This window comes from Saccoglossus kowalevskii, chromosome 16 (genome assembly GCF_978046115.1).
Source record: "Saccoglossus kowalevskii chromosome 16, keSacKowa6.1, whole genome shotgun sequence".
NCBI lineage: Eukaryota > Metazoa > Hemichordata > Enteropneusta > Harrimaniidae > Saccoglossus > Saccoglossus kowalevskii.
The window spans coordinates 10,780,500-10,797,458 of NC_140656.1; the positions used below are offsets into that span (position 1 = coordinate 10,780,500).

The 16,959-nt window shown below is 34.8% G+C and overlaps 1 protein-coding gene across 2 annotated transcripts in view; it reads left to right on the forward strand.

Moving 5' to 3' along the window:
* Positions 1–5,311, forward strand: part of LOC100367615 (BICD family-like cargo adapter 1) — a 39,471-nt gene extending 34,160 nt beyond the window's left edge. For both annotated transcript variants that reach the window (XM_006815675.3, XM_085491021.1), the window contains one exon: positions 936–5,311. In XM_006815675.3, coding sequence (XP_006815738.1) covers positions 936–1,049 — 114 coding nt within the window. In that variant the 3' untranslated portion in view covers positions 1,050–5,311. The remainder of the gene's footprint in view (positions 1–935) is intronic.
* The last annotated feature ends 11,648 nt before the right edge of the window (positions 5,312–16,959 follow it).

Sequence of the window (16,959 nt, forward strand, 5' to 3'; positions counted from 1 at the left end):
CTTTAAGGCCGAAAATGCATTGAAATCGCACATTTTCACCATTCCGGACCCGGATCTCAGTTATGCATGGACGGATTTCGTTCAAATTTGGTACATACATTAAACATAATAGGACCTTGATGCACGTCTTTTTTTTTTCCGGATCAAGTTCGAAATGGCCGACTGGCGGCCATTTTGTTTTAAAGAATTCAGTTCTGGATCCGTATCCAAGGCATGTCTGGATTGATCGAGTTCAAACTTCACACACACAAGGTACATCATGTCACAAATATGTATGTGCATTTGTTTCATGATCTCATTAACGATAGCCAAATGGGGGCCGCTTTAAGGCCGAAAATGCATTGAAATCGCACATTTTCACTATTCCGGACCCGGATCTCAGTTATGCATGGACGGATTTCGTTCAAATTTGGTACATACATTAAACATAATAGGACCTTGATGCACGTCATTTTTTTTTTTCGGATCAAGTTCGAAATGGCTGAATGGCGGCCATTTTGTTAAAGAATTCAGTTCTGGATCTGTATCCGAGACATGTCTGGATTGATCAAGTTCAAACTTCACACACACATGGTACATTATGTCACAAATAGATATGTGCATTTGTTTCATGATCCGCTTAACAATAGCTGAATGATGGCCATTTTAAGGCCGAAAATGCATCAAAATCACGTATTTTCACAATTCCGGAACCGAATCTCAGTCATGCATGGATAGATTTTGTTCAGATTTAGTACAATGTGTTGTACATATGCAGGTGCATTTCGGTCATGATCTGCTTTGAATGTATATGTCACTCAAATATGAACGGAACGGGGACGTGTCATTGACAATGACTTGTTTTTGTATACATAACTGAGCTGCTCAAGAAAACTTTTGTACTGGATCAGTTTATAAAACAATGTTTTTCTTTTTTGTCTATTATCTGTTGCTAGGTTGACATGGAATCGTTACTAGGCAACAGGATGCAAAAGAAGTTAGATGAAGATAAGAGCAATAGTACTATAACGCCGGGCACTAGGAGAAAGAAATTGAGCTTCTGGAGCTGATGAATTATATAAAATGTTGTGTTGTGTGAAAAATGCAGACATTTGGGGCTTGACCAAACAAACTATACTTACCCTGATTGGCTTGACCGAATAAACCATTTTGGCTTGCTAGAATCACTGATTTTGCCAAGAAGTGGTAACGATGAGGAAAAGCTTTCCTTCCACTGAATCTCTTCATCAGGATGGATGATGTTTTTTTAAAAAAAATATATGAAAATTGCGAGTTGACCAGTTTCTAATTTGTCTTGTTTATGTTGTCATAGAGACTTACATCCTTGAATGGAAAAAGACGTTTTTATTTAGTTCTTTACTAACTTGAATAATATTGCGGATGGATGAGAACCCAAGGCTGAATTAACAGGTGAAATGTACCTCATTGAAGACGTGTGCATACCAATGACGTGTGCGTGCCAAGGACGTGTACATGCTAATGACGTGTTCGTAACGATGACGTGTGAATTCAGTTTTGTCACATATGTATCAGCCAAACACTGGTGCCATGTATTCACGCAAGATTTTCCACAAAAATCATCGAAGGATTGGACACCTTGTGCAAAAGATAAGATAAGATGGAATTTACAGGAAATCGGCTTTATGTGTAATTGTTTTCCCATGTTTACTGAACTTGCCATGTTTACTTCGAGACAAAGTGACAAACTTAAATTAATTCATTTATTATAAAATAATGGGTTCTCAAAAAACACACAGACACTACATTCCACACTCACACTACATACAGGCATTCCAGCCATTCCCATGATGCATTGGGACAATTATATAAGGGTACAATCATTTGAACGTTGTTAGGGGGTTTGGTGGGATTTGATTGGAAAAAATTTAAAGATTCCCTACCTACTTGTTACTGATATTTAAATCATGCCCTCTTAATTTGTTCTCAGAGTATCAATGTTGTTAGGTAATAGAATTATATTTCTTTATCGGAAGCTCATACGATTGTGCAATATTCAGATCCACTCTGTTGTACATTGGTGGCAGTATTTACTGACCACACAGAACATTAACATTTCACCACCAGCCCCTCTTTTCATCACAAATTCACAAAATAGTCTACGCTTTTCTTCAGAAGATTGGCACAAAAATAGCCAAATGTTTTGAGTAAAAGCTGAAAATTTACTCAAATGTTATGTTGGCTCCAAAATTAGGGTTATTTCCAGAAATATTGAAGAATATAAGAAAAAAGTGCAGAAAAATTTGGGGGAGAAAGTCTGGTGGTGAAAAGGTTAAATGTCAGCAATATGGTATCTTTACAGTATCCTGACAGATCCACTAAATTGAAACCAGTTGCTAGTGGTTACCAGAAACACTGCGTTGTACCATCACTAAATCTGATAGTTGTATTTTATTTACAATTATTAGATTCACAAATGATCAAACAAACAATTCTGTTGCTGAGATGGTATATCTTAATACTACATATTATAATATATATTATTCAGAACACAAATTCTCTACCTCAGACTGGCTGTCTTCAGACTACACTTTAGTGTTGATTAGGACTTTATTACGCTAATTACCATATGTTTGCATGCTGGCTTAGACCTAGTTGTGTCCACGTACAGGAAGGACCAACTGTGGTACGAACTAAGGGACGTTCCAAACTTTAATAATTCTGGGTACTAAAATTGCTAAACTTGTCAATCAGTTCTGTTACCAGGGAGATATACATTTTAGCTCTATGGTTACAACATACAATAACAAAAAAATGCAAAAACACAAGTTGCAGAATAACAGGAATAAGTCTATTTTCTATGAATATCGTATTTGTTCTATTAGTCGCACATGCGTTTACGTAAATTTTTCTATGGTCAAAATATTTTAATTATTTAGTATGCTACAAATATATTATGTCATTTTTGCGATGCCGCAAATTCTTCACGAATATGGTACAGCGAGTGTCGACAGACACGTAGCAGACCGTGTACTGTCTTTATATAAGATATTGCCAAATATCTTAGAAGCTGCTTTATCGAAGCTGGCTGTTCACACACTTTGCAAGTCGGTTCTAAGGTCTAACCCTTTCTTAGTTCTCATTCATGCGTGTATTTCTTTGTACAGGCTAACATATATGACCTTTTAGCCCATGCTGAAAAGCTGCATGAACGCAACTATAAGATTTCATTACTACCAATTGCATCACATCTTGTACCAGTATGTTATGGTCACAAATTCAGCGCAATCAAATAGCTAGACTTTTATATAGTTTTAATGAAAAATCTGAATAGTGTAGCTTGATATGATTAAACTCTTCTTGGTTAAACTAGATTTTTTTGTAATACAGAGTGGTTGATTTGATGTCATGTGACACACCACATTCAGATTGATTCTGATTCATTTGTATTTCTACATCTGTTAATAATAGAGGATTTGAATGATGCATTTCAGAAATAGAGAATCGCTTCGTGTCAACATTCTACGCTTACCCAGTGTTTATTTCTAACTGCCATGTGAATGTGGTGTGTCACATGTTCATTCTGTTTGACCATACAGCCTGTGTGGCTGAGATGCGACATGCGCAAAATATGTTGGACGCTTAATATCCTATCTGTGTACACCAAAATCTGATCAGGCTTTAATAAAAAAAAAAAAAAATATGTTTCTGATCAGCGTGTACATTACTAAAAAAAGGCCATTCTGTTGACGAAATAATGAAACCTAAAATATTTCAGCAACAACAAAAATTGTTTCATCCCATTTTTGAAAAAAAGTTTGACCAGAGACATTTTTTTTTGCGAGACATTAATACTACAAATTCATTTTAGTCTGTTTTTTGTGTTTTTGGTAAAACTCGTTTTATTTATTTCAGAATTATATCGCTCCAATTTTTATTCTGAACTGACTTCTGCTATAATATTATGGGATAGAATACAATGATGACTTCATTTTGGCTTGAAATTAACCAAAAGCTGTGACCATAAATTTCAATGAAAATGTTTTTTCTACATTTCAAGAAGCTTCCCACGAATAAACTCTTCAAAATCAATGTACCAAAGGGTGTTTTTTTCATTGTAAATAAATTCAATGAAAATATATAACATTCTACAGTACATTTCAGTGTAAGTTCCAGTGTTGGATATCCTATAATATTACAGATGGTTGTCATAGCAATATATTTATCTTCCTCTTCTGTTATAAATTTATTTATTCCACGATAATGAATTATTTGAATAAATTGATAGACAACCTTTAAAATGCATCAACTCATTTAGATAATTTCTCAGACAAATTGTTACAGAACTTTGTGTTCAAAATATCTGACCATATTTTGATTATGTTTGGGTGCCAATATGGTGGCTATTTCTGTGGTATCGTAAATATAGCAACATGGCAATCACCTGTTCGAACAGAACATTTATGGTTTAAGAGTATTGCTTCTATATAAAGCAAATATATTTATATTACTATAGCTATTGTTATTAACCGTGCTTTGACACCGTAGTTGAAATTGTCACCTTTAATAATGTAAACCTGCATACTTTTTTTTTTTCCCCGTACTTCTTGAAATTGTTGATCAAGAAACTGTAATCCAAATTTTGTCCAAAAAAAACACAAAAAAAAAAAAATATAGCAAATATGTATAACGTTTGGGTGGGAAAATTTATGGTGTTCAAATGGTTAACCTTTTCACCACCAAATCCTTCTTCATCACAAAATAGTTCCATTTATAGTCTGCACTTTCCTTCAGACAATTGGTACAAAAATAACATTTCTTGAGTAAACACTGAAAATTGACTAAAATTTTGTCTGTTTACTTCAAAATTAGGGTTTTTCCCCAGAAATATTGAAGGATACAAGAAAAAAAAGTGCAGAAAAATTTGGGTGAGGAAGTCTGATGGTGAAAAGGTTAATCCTATTGAGCAGACTTTCCGGGGACTGGTTTATTCCATTGTGTTGATAAAAAACACACTCATCCAGGGCATTTATTTATTATATCTGACATTATTATTTTATTCCATTATAATTTACAATAAAAATAAAAAACACCGGCTGAACAAGATTTCCGTATTTTGTAATTATTTTGTATGCATGTTGCATACGACTTATTTACCACTTCCGTGTCACTGAGAATGTTATAGACAGTGTGGGTATATATAGGGAAGTTGTTCAGCACTGAGATCAGATCGGAGATCTCGTTGAATTGTATTGGAGTTTAAGTATCTAGTTATTGGAGTAGTGGAGTTTTACCGCGTTATTGTACTTGATGTTTGCAGAGTATAATAATACCAGTAGCAGTTGAAACCTCATCTGTTGGCTCCGTGTTCGTATTTTATCATCGCCGCCAGGGAAGTCTTTCTGTTACTGTTGCCATTTTGGTATTTGAACCATCACACCTGTACTATACCAATTACGGTAATATTACGTTGCGTGTGACAATGCAAGTTTGTGAATGTGTTATGTTGAGTTTATTGACTTGTTCTGTTCAAAAACAAAACTGTAGAGATCCCCACAGAAATATAATTGTTTGTTTTGACATGTTTTTTTTCATATACCGTAAACATTAATTATTCACCATTTTTTAAATTTGCGCCGATAAGTAAAATCTTTAAATTAAATCCACACAAAGATGTATAATAGAACTTTTTTCCCTGCCAATTTTGTGAACTTAAAACCCACTTAAAATAAATGGTTTTACAGTACCCCAACATGTGTGGAAACTGTCACCCAAGATACCATAAGCGGTTAGCACGACAATAATTTTATTTACCAAATGGCGTCAGCCAGTCTATTGGAGTGATGATGAACCCTTGTTTAGACCGCTAATCATACTGTCTTTTCAAAAACATTAATAAATCAAAGAAAGCTTAGAAAGAACTCCTGTGTGCTGAGAGTATTGAACTTGAGATATTGATAGAAAAGCTTATGCAAATAAGGTTACTAATATGAACAGATTTAACTATAAAACTTAATAAGGTCTGCACAATGTAAAAGTAATAAGATCTGCGTAATGTAATATCTATGTACCAAGTTTCATTGAAATGTGATTAGAACCAACAAATTATTAATTATTATGCCAATTAGAGAATTAATATGAACAGATTTTAATCCAAAATTAATCAGGCTGTCTATTGTCCTAGAGCATTTATGTACCAAATTTTATTCAAATGTGATGATCAGTACTTGAGATACCAGTATTAATTATGTTTGGTGATTAAGATGCATAAATATTTACCAAAAACTAATATGGTGTATAGTCCTAGGTTCATTGAAATGTGATAAGTACTTTTTACAGAGTCCAATGAGTGGTTCTTTAGACATCAGTGCAACAGCCATGAGACAGCAAAAAATTAACTAATTATGCAAATTAGGTAGTTAATATGCACAATTATATACCCCAAAATTAATCAGGTCTTTGCATAGTCCAAGAAGATCTATGTCGCAAGTCTCATTGAAATGTGATGATAAGTACTTGAGATATCAGGTGAAAAGCTGAAAATTAACTAATTATGCTAATAAGGTGATTAATATGCACAAATATTTACCCAAAAACTAATTAGGTCTCTACACAGTCCTCAAGTAACTATGTACCAGGTTTCATTTAAATGTGATCATTAATACTTGAAATATCAAAAGCTGAAAATTAATTATGCAAATTAGGTAATTAATATTCATGTATCCATGTGCCAAGTTTCATCAAAATCCAATGAGTGGTTCTTTAGATATCAGTGGAGCAGTCATGGAACAGCTAAAAATCAGCTAATTATTATGCAAATTGGGTAATTAATATTCATTGATTTTTACCAAAACCTAATCAACTCTGTGCATTATCCCAGAGCATCTATGTACGAAGTTTCATCGAAATTTGATTAGTGGTTCTTGAGATAACGGTGGAACAAAAAGAGCAACATACATACAGACAGGGTAGCTGCAAAGACTCCCTTTTGTGCTTCACACACGGGAGTAAAGAAATAGAGCTAAAATTCTAACTGGTGAAGAGATTGCATAAAAAAACATAATAGAATTCAATCAATTGAAAATTTCTTTCTCACTTGGGTCACTGAACTATTAAACTGTCTGCTGGTTCCCGTCCTTGTACTACTTTTCATCAAAACATTCAACCGACAGATTTAGTGGAGCCAAATTTGATTGCAGTAAGTATTTTGTTGAATACCGTAAAAACTCGATTAATTCGCGGTCTCTATTAATTCGCGCACCCATTTTATTTTCGAATGCTAATTTTTAAATGTATCCTTTTAATTCGCGGCGTTCAAAAACATGTTTAAAATTGTATCCTATTAATTCGCGGGCCAGAAAAAAGTGGATAACTCAGAATATATTGCATGAAGACATTAAAAATATACATTTTGTTTGAGTTGTTATGTTATCAGTACTTGGTGTAGCCGCAATCGCAGATGATCTCCGTCATCACAGCCTTTCAGTTAGCAAGCAGTTTAGGTTCGGTAAAGATTGTTCCCACGACACTACAGATGTTGGGCAAGATTATTAGTTCGTCGATAAATATCCATCGGTCAGCACATCGATTTCGAATTTCCGTGATGGAAAGCTTAGTAGAGGGCTTTTCCGTCGCTGGCCCACAGGGTTGCATCGACCGTGTGTCCGCCATTATTCTATTACCGGATTCGGCTGATACCCCGCCCTGGGCGATCTTATGGAGGATTCGATTTTTTAGCTCCGCTGTCGACTTTGTCGAGCGGAGCTTATCATATGAGTGATTGTCCGTCGTCGTCCGTCGTCGTCGTCCGTCGTCCGTCGTCGTCGTCCGTCGTCCGTGTCAATGTTTTACTTGTTCGACTTCTTCTTGAAAACTACAAGCCTAAATGCTTTGATACTTGGTGTATATGTACCTTGGGTAGACCTCTCTTAGGTTTGTTCATTTCATGTTGATATCTTTAATTCTCTAATTTTGGTGAATATTTTTGTCATTTTTGGTAAAAACTATATTTTCGACTTCTTGTTAAAAACCGCAAGTGCAATTGCTTTGATATTACATCTATAGGTACTACATGTGGACCTCTCTCAGATTTGTTAATTTTGTAATGATATCTTTAATTCTTTAATTTTGGTGAATATTTTTGTCATTTTTGGTAAAAACTGATATTTTCGACTTCTTGTTAAAAACCGCAAGTCCAATTGCTTTGATACTACATATATAGGTACTACATGTGGACCTCTCTCAGATTTGTTCATTTCGTGATGATATCTTCAATTCTCTAATTTTGGTGAATATTTTTGTCATTTTTGGTAAAAACTGATATTTTCGACTTCTTGTTAAAAACCGCAAGTGCAATTGCTTTGATATTACATATATAAGTACTACATGTGGATTTCTCTCAGATTTGTTCATTTTGTAATGATATCTTTAATTCTCTAATTTTGGTGAATATTTTTGTCATTTTTGGTAAAAACTGATATTTTCGACTTCTTGTTAAAAACCGCAAGTGCAATTGCTTTGATATTACATATATAGGTACTACATGTGGACCTCTCTCAGATTTGTTCATTTTGTAATGATATCTTTAATTCTCTAATTTTGGTGAATATTTTTGTCATTTTTGGTAAAAACTGATATTTTCGACTTCTTGTTAAAAACCGCAAGTGCAAATACTTTGATATTACATATATAGGTACTACATGTGGACCTCTCTCAGATTTGTTCATTTTGTAATGATATCTTTAATTCTCTAATTTTGGTGAATATTTTTGTCATTTTTTGGTGAAAAGTGATATTTTCGACTTCTTGTTAAAAACCGCAAGTCCAATTGCTTTGATACTACATATATATGTACTACATGTGGACCTCTCTCAGATTTGTTTATTTCGTGATGATATCTTCAATTCTCTAATTTTGGTGAATATTTTTGTCATTTTTGGTAAAAAGTGATATTTTTGACTTCTTGTTAAAAACCGCGAGTCCGATTGCTTTGATATTACATATATAGGTACTACATGTGGACCTCTCTCAGATTTGTTCATTTTGTGATGATATCTTCAATTCTCTAATTTTGGTGAATATTTTTGTCATTTTTGGTAAAAAGTGATATTTTCGACTTCTTGTTGAAAATTGTAAGTCCGATTGCTTTGATATTACATATATAGGTACTACATGTGGACCTCTCTCAGATTTGTTCGTTTTGTGATGATATCTTCAATTCTCTAATTAATTTATTTTGATGAATATTTTTGTAATTTTTGGTAAAAAGTGATATTTTCGACTTCTTGTTAAAAACTGTAAGTCGGATTGCTTTGATACTATTCATATTGTTCATTTTCTAATGATGTTTTCACTTCTTTAATTGAAATGTGCATTGCTAACAGCGGAGCTATCTCAGCCGATAGGCTGCTTGTTTAAAGAAAAATGTGGACCAAAAGATGACCCGGGCGATCTTTTGGCAGATATTACGAGGCCCATCTTGTCTAAAAAAATAACCCTGCGTTGATAGAAATGGTCTAGAAAAAATAATGTTTCGCGTTGACCAAATATAATCATGCAAAGTATAAATTCAAAGTGTTTTAATACATTGGTGAGAGGTCGAATTTTACGTGAACAAGAACATGCACTAAGAAGGAAAAGCAAGTCAAAGTCGAAACTGGGTGCATCATGGACATGACACAACACACGCTGCGACAACTAAGTGATTAGCGACATAATTTTGGGACGCAATTGAACTTCAAGTACTTCTTTGCGAAACTTGCTGCGCGGTGATCAAGTGTGTGTTGACCGAAGTTTGACCCCAAGTCACGCGCTGAACTGGCGCGTTACCTTAGCAACCTTTTTCTTTTGCGGTCCGCGCGTCGATCTAGTAACATTCTAGCGCCGGTTCGAGTCACGCACGCAGTACGTATTTACTATAATTAGACATAGTCTTCACCTTGCCGTTTATTCGGTGTTATTTGCTTACTTTACTTCCTATGTCGACAGCAACTATGAGTTTAAAAAATATTTCTCAGTACTTATTCACTGTTAAAATGCTGTACCATTACTTTCACCATCCTACTACAGCCAGATCTGAAGGCCTTTGCCGCATTCTGGCCATGCTGTGTGGCGCGTATCGCGTGGACGGGTTTCACGTTCTCTGCACGTAATAAGCTCGGTTATTAAGCATCCTTTTTTGGGGATGCCCGGTGGCCGAGGGGAAGACGTGTGGTGGCGTGAAGCTAGGCGATTAGGTGCCGTACGCGAGCGCCGGTTCGAGTCACGCACGCAGTACGTATTTACTATAATTAGACATAGTCTTTACCTTGCCGTTTATTCGGTGTTATTTGCTAACATTTTTATTATATCCGACGGTACTGTAATTACGCAACTTGTATGCAACGCTGTACTGGCTTTGAATATATCAACGTCGTTTACTTAGTGCACTGCTTTTCTAATTACGCAAATTTGTTTACAATATTGTACCAGCTCTGAATATTTCAACTTTGTATTAAATGTATTGCTTTCATGATAATTACGCAAACTCAAGTTAATTTTTACTATTGTTAGGGCACTGACCCGGGGTATTGGGTCTGTGAATATTTCAATATTACCGACTTGATAATGCGTTGCATTCGTAATAATTACACAAACATAAACATTGGCGCATTTAAATCATTAAAAATGATAGTAGTCGGGTATCTACGGAAAGTCGAGAAAATATTTTAAATACTTGTGATTCACCAATGTTCCAATGGTGATTTTTTTTATTCGAAATGAAGTGAACATGTAATATAAACCATACCATGCGTCAAGTTAAATTTTACTATAATATAATAAACTCTGGACAGCGCACTTCGATCGCAATATTCACGTACATTTCGACTGAACTCTGATAATCACGCGTTTGAGTTCACGCACTGATATTTAAATTCGGGCCACCCAGCTTGACGCAAATCAATATAGTTACTTGTCATGTGTTCAAAAAATCTTTCAACTCTCACAAATACCATGAACGCGAAGAGCTAACTGGGGGTTAACTGAAAGAGAACGTTTTTTTTGGAGAAAAAACACGTCAGTACAAGATTATGTGTAGAAGGTTAGCTTTATAGAACATACATGACGTAACGTACGTAAATCAATATAGTTACTTGTTATGTGTTCAAAAAATCTTTCAACTCTCACAAATATCATGAACGCGAAGAGCTAACTGGGGGTTAACTGAAAGAGAACGTCTTTTTTGGAGAAAAAAACACGTCAGTACAAGATTATGTGTAGAAGGTTAGCTTTATAGAACATACATGACGTAACGTACGTAAATCAATATAGTTACTTGTCATGTGTTCAAAAAATCTTTCAACTCTCACAAATACCATGAACGCGAAGAGCTAACTGGGGGTTAACTGAAAGAGAACGTCTTTTTTGGAGAAAAAACACGTCAGTACAAGATTATGTGTACAAGGTTAGCTTTATAGAACGTACATGATCGCTTAACTCTGTTTTTTAATAATCATGTCGCATGTGAAACGCAGGAGACATTTTAGTTCGCCCATTTCTTGTTTACCGACATTTTGTCTGGAATGCGATACAGACAAAGATTAAACATTACTGATAACAACCAAGAGGCTCGAACCAGGAAGGCTTGGATATTTTAAACTTCGTAAATAACATTCTTTTCAAGCGTAGACTTTATTCGAGTGTAATAATACGCAACAACAATTCGTTTACAGCATTGGTTTTATTGAAGTTTTTAATACTTTTCGGCTTCACAGTGAATTATTTTAGCGTCATATTTGAAATAGCATGCTCGATACAAGATGTCGGACGGGAAAATTAGGGTCTGTAAAAATGTTTGTTGGTTCAGTCAGGCAATGTGCGAACCAAAACATCGCCCACTATTTGAAACATCGCCCATGGGCGGGGTATCAGCCGAATCCGGTACTACTAGCGGTAGTCTATTGTATACACTAACAATCACCATATTTTTCCTGAAACGACTTTTCTAATATTTACTGTCACATTACAGTCAGCGTATAATATCTGTCATTTGAACAGTATCTGGGTTAACCATAAGGTCAGACTTTTATGTAATGTCGGTCACATGTCTACTGAGTCTAGTATATTACATTGATAACACTAATGTCAAATAAGGAATAGTTATTCAGCAGTTACACGATTGTTGCTACTAAAACTGTGACATTATGGAGAAGAAGCCATTTGTATGCATTTTATTTGTTGCTATCAAATATATGATTTTGACACATTTTACCAGTAAATTTGAGTTTTAAGTATTCAGTTTTTGAGATGTATGTATTTTACCTTTGATTTGTATAAATACATGTAGATTTAATTTGGTTTGCATATATTCTTTGTTTTGGTGGTAACTTATATTTGATGGAAGTATTTTATACTGTAAAATGACTAATTTTCACAGGGTTTAAATTTCGCTGATTTACCATTTCAGGCATGATCAGTGGGTTTTAAATACACAGTTTTATCATTTAGATAATGTGTTCTATGCTAAATTTTACATATTCCCTGGGTTAATTTAGCGCATTTTGCAGACAGCGAAATAAGCAAAATTAAAACCCAGTGAATAGTTAACCCTTTTATAATATTTGATTTTATGGAAAAAAATAATAAATACATTTTAAATTTGATTTGTGTGTATTTTTTTTATTTGATTTGAAAGTAATTAATTGTATACATGGTGCACTTAATATGTACAAGGCTAGAAATGTTGTGGTGAATAAGGATATAGAAGCAACTGATTCACATCACGGTCTAATTTCAATTAGTCCAAAGAGCTACAAAATCCAAGTTAATTTTTTAATTTTTTAAGAGCAGTAGTTTTTATTTTAATAATACTCCATTCTATCATCACATTCAACAACCACTACGATGTCAAAGTTTAGGCATAGCATAATAAATTGAAAAAAACATGTCTAGATTGTGTTACATCGTATTTTTTACTAAAAAGTATTTTTTTTTTTCCATTTTTGATTTTCTCTATTCTAAGTAATAAAGAACAAATGATTAACTACAAGTCAGTGAAAATTCTTCAAAGGCAACAGTCCATATTATTTCTAGCAAAATGAAATTCCAATTAAAATTAAGTCATGTATAATGTAACATTCTACATCTATATTGAAATTCATATACCAAGCATTATATAAGAAGCAAAGTTTCTTGACTGAGCCACAGTTAACTCTTCACCAGTCACCAACTGAGAATTATATTTAGATTTGCCTAGGCTACAATAAATTATGTTAAATGTAATTTCAAACTATATATATATGAATTATTCATTTCAAAACATATGTCATCACAGTAAGATAAATTAAAGATTGGAAAAAACCTAAGTTAAGTGTGTGTATGTTATAATAGCATATAATTATAATATTTTTTTCTTTCTTTATTTCATCATTATTATACTTTGTTATACTTTTATTGCTATTGTACTGATAGAAATATTGTATTTCTAAAGATGCAATAAATATGATTATTATTATTATAATTCGCCACATGAATTTGAACAATTTTCTGATTTGTCATGTCATCTTTTCAAGGTTTACAAAGAGACTATAAAACAAGTTGGTCATTGGCTAAGAAAAACAATGTAGTAATAGTCACATGGCTGAGGCTATTTTATCTGAAAAGAATTCCAGGTTAGATGACATACCGGGTAATGGTTGTACGGGTATGCATGCAGTACATTCAGTTCAGTCAGGCAATGTGTGGACCAAAACATCGCCCACTATTTGAAACATCGCCCATGGGCGGGGTATCAGCCGAAGTCCTATGGTGCGTAAATTGACTTTTTTGATTGGTCGGGCGATTGACCTCGTGTCACCTTTTCATTATACCGGATTCGGTAAAAAACACAGAGTTAAGCGGTCATGTACTAGTACGTTCTATAAATCTAACCAGACTGATCTAACCTTGTACACATAATTTGGTACTGACGTATTTTTTGTCCAAGAAAGATGTTCCATTTCATTTAACCCCTAGTTAACTCTTCGCGTTCATGGTATTTGTGAGAGTTGAAAGATTTTTTGAACAAATGACAAGTACCGGTAACTATATTGATTTGCGTCAAGCTGGGTGGCCCGAATTTAAATATCAGTGCATGAACTCTGGAGGTCATTGCCCAATGCCGCACGTAATTCAAACGCGTGGTTAAAAAAAAAACTAATTATCATGAAAACAATACATTACGAAGTTGAAATATTCAGAGCCGGTACAATATTGTAAACAAATTTGCGTAATTAGAAAAGCAGTGCACTAAGTAAACGACGTTGATATATTCAAAGCCAGTACAGAGTTGCATACAAGTTGCGTAATTACAGTACCTTCGGATATGATAACAATTTTACTAGATTGACGCGCGGGGCACGAAAGAAAAAGGTTGCTAAGGTAACGCGCCAGTTCAGCGCGTGACTTGGGGGTCAAACTTCGGCCAACACACACTTGATGTCAGCATCGCCGCGCAGAAAGTTTCGCAAAGAAGTACTTGAAGTTCAATTGCGTCCCAAAATGATGTCGCTGATCACTCAGTTGTCGCAGCGTGTGTTGTGTCATGTCCATGATGCACCCAGTTTCGACTTTGGCTTGCTTTTCCTTCTTAGTGCATGTTTTTGTTCACGTAAAATGCGACTTCTCACTAATGTATTGAAACACTTTGAATTTATACTTTGCATGATTATATTTGGTCAACGCGAAACATTATTTTTTCTAAACATTTCTTGACATCATTTTTATCAACGCAGGGTTATTTTTCCAGACAAGATGGACTTCCTAATACCTGCCATAACATCGCCCGGGCGATGCCTAGAAAAATAAAAAAAGGCAGTGCAGCCAGACGGCTACTTTGTAGCCACGTGCTCATCATTTGTTTGCGTACCTTTGCCATTTCACTGTTTCATTTCAAGTGTAACATGGTGCGTGGTCCTTGACGCAGTGCGTGTTCTCTGCCCGACTATACGCCATGAATATCGCTAGCCACGAGTCTCAGAGGCACTAAAAAAACGTCCTGTAATCGTGTTCATTGGAAAACAAAACAAATCACTAATAAATTTATGAAAACAGCTCCTTTTTGAATCGATCTAAAATTACTCTTTTAATTCGCGCACCAAAAACCAATAATTTCCGTTTTTACGCTATTAATTCGTGCACTTGAAAAAATAATTATTTTTACTACCGCGAATTAATCGAGTTTTTACGGTATTTTAGTAAATATTACAATTTTAAACTTGCTGAAATCTGATGTAGTGTGTATATTTTAAAATACCACTTTGTTTTCAAAAAATCTTCCAGTGAAATGGAATAAACACAATTGCAGGTGTGGAAAGGGTCGTTGGCCTATGTCGATAATTTTGGAGCATACAGCATATTGGATTTTCACCACTGAGGGCAGTATGTATGTTCATAATAATGTGGTTTTAGGATCAGGTGGCATTTGTGTAGACGAAATTCAGCAAAAGTCGCGGACACTCAGCGTCTTAGAGCCCCAGAAAAAATATTTACCACTACAAAATTTCATGATTCTCACAGACTTTTAAAATTAAAGCAGCTTACCTTACTCGTTTTCATAGTGCATTACATTGATACCGTAAATTTATCAGAGCCTGCTTCTCAGATTGCTGGCATATTTGTACTCTACTTGTACAGATGCAAAAATGAAAACATCAACAATATAAATAAAATGTTTTAATGATTTCACTGAACAAAATAAAATTAATGTGCTGCAAAAATAAATATTTTGTGCATCAATAAAACACAGCCCAATGGGTAGCTCAACAAATTCAAGCAACATTTCCTAGACCCTATTCTAACCATTGCTACTGGATAGCAAAGCTCCTAGTATAAACATTCCAAAACATCATCCATATGCATTCGTTCTACCTGCTTTTATGTCGAATTCATATTTTGAACATTTCAAACATCAATAAGTGAGGTGTTAAGAAGGTCTGTTGCATTTTCAAAGAAATTAAGCATCAAAATTATTAAAGCAGGGGTGTCGGCACCTGCGTATGCGTCAGATGGCCATAGTGTGTCATTGTTTACAAACAAGTGACTACCCATGAGCCTTTGTGTTTTTAGCGTGTGTTGTTATCTTCCCTTGGGACTTACTGTAGAATACTTTATTTTCGCTTGGAATTTATTTTCGCTGAAGGGATGATTCCGTGAAAATAAAATCCAGCGAATATACTTTTTTTCCTATATTTCACATTAAACTCATCAAAAATCAGTGAAAATAAAATATCATAAAGAACGCCCAAAAAGCCTATTCAGTGAAAATTAATTCCAGCGAAAATAAAGTATTCCACAGTAATTCCCGTGCGTGTGAAGGTGATGACCCTCTCGCTTTAACATGTTCTTGACCACTCGCTTCCAGACACTGATAATTTTCCTACAAATGATATTGCTCATAATAGTGGCATGCAGTGATGAAATCAACATGGAAGATCATTATTGGATTTCAAATAAACAAAACTATCAACTAATAAAGGTTCTCTGGAATATGCATGATGTTGATTCTGTAATAGACTAGAAGTTGTTTTTATGACATCGTTTGATATCCCATTTTTGTAATTCAGTCAATATCATTGTTTCACACAGAATTCCTGGAGCTGGTATAAATTTTTCGTCTCGGCTATGCACTGAAGTATACGTGAATGCTGTAAATAGTTCAAAAGTTGTAGAAAAATCGCAAAATATTGTAGTACAGCAGAGTGAAGATAATTCCACTTGACAGTTCAGCGATCATTGTGAAATTTTAGAGTCAATGCAAAGGAACTTACAAGATCGTGCCTGATTAGCCCCCACTTGCAAGGGCCGATCTAGGATCTGGAATGGGGGGGGGGGCGATAAGTTGGCCGAAGGCCAAGTTCACGAGCGCCGATGGCGCGAAGCCCTGTTGGTTGTTAAAAATAGGGGGCCTCGCCCCCCTCTAAATCCACTCATGACTTGAACCTAACACCTAACAATCAGAAGGCAGCTGGTTTGCTGTCAGGTTTT